Here is a 3885-nt window from a genome sequence, read left to right on the forward strand (position 1 = left end):
TATATATATATATATATATACACACATACATACTGTATATACATACATACATACATATATACACACACACACACACACACAATTCTGATATTAAACAAATAAAAAGTAAAGACTTTTCTCCCACAGTCAACAGAAACTCAGGCAGGAAAGTCAGATGCAAGTGACCCATATTCCTGTCAAACATTTAATGCCACTAGACAACATGGGAACCCTGAGGATCAGTCATAAGACAGATGGACGAGGTAAACATTTGCTATTTCTTTAAATACTGGTATGGCCGATATGCTGGGGAAAAAAGTAAATAAAATTGTTGTGCATTATAAATGTGCACTACACTATTTGAAATTCAATATCAGATTTAAATACACAGTCTCCAAATGTTTTTGGCAGTGTATTAGTGTATTATGATACCTGCAACCGGATTAATTTTCCCATGTTACCAGGTGCTGTGGTTGGCCTTGCATTACCAGATACAGAGAAGTCCAGAAGGGCCAACCAAATCAGTAAACAAGATGATTCCCGTTTCCTCCCTGACCTACACAGGTTTATTTTTCTGGCAGTTTGCTTGACACTTACAGTCACATACAGTGCAGAATGTCATCATCTGTTCTCACTGCTGTCATTGTGTGCTCCTCCTTAGCCACGGTCAGTTGTTTGGGAATCAGGCTGCGATCGGAAGTCTGAGGTTAGGGAGGCTGCCCAAAGGAAGCAAAACTCAGGTTTTCAGGAGAAATGCTGCTTCTACAGACAGCCTGAGCAGTGAGGAGAAGTATGTCGCAGAAAGAACATCTACACATTTTCCTCAGTCGTAGCACGTTAAAGGGATAGTTCACCCAAAAATGAACATTCTGTCATTAATTACTCACCCTCATAAAACAAAAATAACGACTTTATTCAACAATTCGTCTCCTCCGCGTCACCCTGGCGCCATTTTGGAGAGTATCACATACATAAAGTATGCAACGTATGTACGCAGATACGCTGTTTACGTTCAGATCAAAGCAGAAACAATGTAAACAGCGTATCCGCATACGCTGCTGCTGACATCGAACAGCATATGTTGTTTACATATGAGATACTCTCCAAAATGGCGCCAGGGTGACGCGGAGGAGACAAATTGTTGAATAAAGTCGTTATTTTTGTTTTCTTTGTGCACAAAAAGTATTCTCGTAGCTTCGTAAAATTAGTTGAACCCCTGATGTCACATGGATTATTTTAACAAACTCCTTGCTACGTTTCTGGGCCTTGATCGTGTAAGGACACTTGCTGTCTATGAGACAATATCTTAATTTGTGTTCCGAAGATGAACGAAGGTCTTACAGGTTTGGAACAACATGAGGGTGAGTAATTAATGACAGAATTTTCATTTTTGGGTGAACTATCCCTTTAACTCAGCTGCTGATTTCCTTGACAAGATTCCATCTGCGGTTGAGTCAAGAGTCCATGCAAGTGGAGGACGAGTCCACAGATGTTTGGCCTCAAACATCTCACATGCTGCAATCTTATGAAAAGCTGGTCAAGCCAGACAAAAACACATGAAGAAGATGATGAGCAGGTCATTTTCTGTGAAGCCAAGTGCCTGAATATGCAGTTGTATGTAATTCACTATTTCAATTGTGCAATCCTTAACTAGCATTTTTAAAATACATTTAATAAAAGATACATAAACACCGGAAAACAAAAACTTTTTTTTCCATTTTTTTAAGCTATATTCTGAAATAAGTAGTACATTAAAGTTATTTTAATATGAACTTTTCTATTGAAGAGATGTCATTTCTTCTTGAAAAATGTCCATGTGTGATCATTTCTTTTTTTTGGAAGTGACTTCTAATTACATGTGTGGAACTGATTTTTAATGATTTGATTTATCTAATAAATTCAATTTGTAATTTTGTTAAATTCAGAATCAATAAATAATATTATTTAGTGGTTTATAACAGTGGAGTGTGGTTAATCTGTTTTTATCTTATGTCTGTAAATGTTTTTTTTTTTTTTGTATGTTTATTTTACATACAAAATATAATACAAGGCAAGATTTGTTTGTATAAAAGAAGGCACCAAGACATCCACAGTAACAATTCAACTCAACGACTGATGTGTCCTCTAGTGTTCGCCACTGATAATGGATAAAGTCTTTGTATTTTTCAAATAAATCTTTGTAGTGTTTTTTTATAGTTCATCAGTGCAGGTCTCGTCACGTCCTTAATTCCTGAATCCCATCAAATTGTCGCAAATGGAAGCGACTTTCAGTGTGTCGGACCATTGCACGCAAGGCAACAAATCCAAAAAGAGCCTGAAAAACCCCCCACAATATTCAGTCTTTCCGTGTTAAAATAAATTCCTTTAAAACATATTTAAATAATTATAATCTCATATCGATACAGAAATATATATAGATTCATACCTCTGCAAAAATAAATAAGGCCAGTATTATATGAACTCCTCTCTCCAGAGGTTGAATGAGAATAGCCTCATTGAAGAGCTGGAACAGAATCAGGGGAAACTGGAGCAGAAGAGTCAGAAGCCAAAATCCAGCCAATTCTGGAACCTATGCAAAAAAATTATGAGATGATTAGGGGGAAACAATCATATTATATTATATACTTTAGGTAAACAAGGTTTATAAAAAGGTTTACCTTCTCTTGCAGATTTCCAACATTGCCCAGGTAGAGTCTGATGGCCTCAATCAGGGTCATTAAAATAAGAATTGTGATCAGGATGAACTTGTAATAATCTGCAAGGGCTGGGTACTAAAAGAAAAAGCTTAATTATTTATTATTAGCAGTAATATCCCAGAATATTAATAAGGTTAAACAGCAATAGTCAGTCAGTGATTTCAGACTGAATTGTTTAATAAAAATATTAGGTAGAGGAGAATCACCTTTAGTTGTAGCATCACAACCTCGCTGATCCACCAGAAAGGAAAGAACCACATGTTAAAGTAAAGTGACATCTGAAGCGGGAGACTTGATACTACATCCTTATCTGGCGAATAAAGAACATTACAGTGATGGGAAGTTCGACTCATTTTTGCGAATCGGTTCTTTAGAATATTTAGTTTCTTTCGAACAGTTCATTTTTATGTCATCATTGTGTGTGTTATTTACATCTTTTGGCTGATTTTTTTTAATGCAAGCTTTAATTAAAGGCACAATATGTCATTTTCGCCACTAGAGGGCGCGTATTCAAAATAAACAAAGAGGCAAAGGCGTAGTTTGATGACGCAGTGACTGAGTGTGGAATCATGGGAGTTGTCGTCTTCATCCCCACAGCCAGAAATCATGTTCATGGATGAGCTAATGATTTATTAACGTAGTAGTATGAAGCAGGGTGAGGCTGAAAGCCGTCGAAGCGAAAAAGGCGGATCTCATCTCATCCAGCTGTGACGGGGGGGTGTTTTCACTCACACACTGCTCAGATTAACCCGTTTTTTTGCAGTGTATGATGAGGAAGGAAGGCAAACGATGTGGGTTTCAATTCTACATTCATTATAATAAGCAATATGATCTATTTTGCAATTAAGATATGTAAAATTATGGAAGCTTATTTCCGCCACGGAATTAAATTGCGAGTTTAGGCCTATGCCTGACAATTTGGACGTTTCTTTTCTGATTTGCGAGTTAATTCTGACTTTCTTCTCAAAATTGAATTTTTTTTTATTGAAATCAATAAATCAGAGTTTTATCTTACAATTTTTCTGAGAAAAACGTCAGAGTTGAAAAGGTCAGAATTGTGAGATATAAACTCAGAATTGCGAAAGAAAAAGTCAGAATTGTGAGATAAAAAGTCACAAAATAAGCATTCATGTAACAAAGATGATCTTCGTTAACAAATCAAAAAGTATCATCCCAGCAAACAACTGTTGTAAAACCCTTTTTGTGTGTT

The 3885-nt window shown here is 36.2% G+C and overlaps 2 protein-coding genes across 2 annotated transcripts in view; one reads left to right on the top strand and one right to left on the bottom strand.

The window, feature by feature from the left end:
* Positions 1 to 816, top strand: part of LOC107753625 (cytosolic carboxypeptidase 2-like) — a 25226-nt gene extending 24410 nt beyond the window's left edge. Inside the window, exons 21-23 of the mRNA XM_016569831.1 lie at positions 127 to 242; positions 444 to 543; positions 641 to 816. Of these exons, the coding sequence (XP_016425317.1) occupies positions 127 to 242; positions 444 to 543; positions 641 to 812 (388 nt within the window). The 3' untranslated portion in view covers positions 813 to 816. The remainder of the gene's footprint in view (positions 1 to 126; positions 243 to 443; positions 544 to 640) is intronic.
* Positions 817 to 1951: 1135 nt separating this feature from the next.
* Positions 1952 to 3106, bottom strand: LOC107753710 (transmembrane protein 17B-like). The gene is made up of 4 exons (XM_016569922.1): positions 2882 to 3106; positions 2637 to 2750; positions 2405 to 2548; positions 1952 to 2293 (listed from the first exon to the last, which is right to left on the bottom strand). Exons 1-4 carry the CDS (start codon positions 3026 to 3028, stop codon positions 2195 to 2197), a joined length of 504 nt encoding a protein of 167 aa, XP_016425408.1. The 5' UTR covers positions 3029 to 3106; the 3' UTR covers positions 1952 to 2194.
* Between the last annotated feature and the right edge of the window lie 779 nt (positions 3107 to 3885).

The sequence above is a fragment of the Sinocyclocheilus rhinocerous genome, unplaced genomic scaffold (assembly GCF_001515625.1).
Source record: "Sinocyclocheilus rhinocerous isolate Xijiao unplaced genomic scaffold, SAMN03320098_v1.1 scaffold200, whole genome shotgun sequence".
NCBI lineage: Eukaryota > Metazoa > Chordata > Actinopteri > Cypriniformes > Cyprinidae > Sinocyclocheilus > Sinocyclocheilus rhinocerous.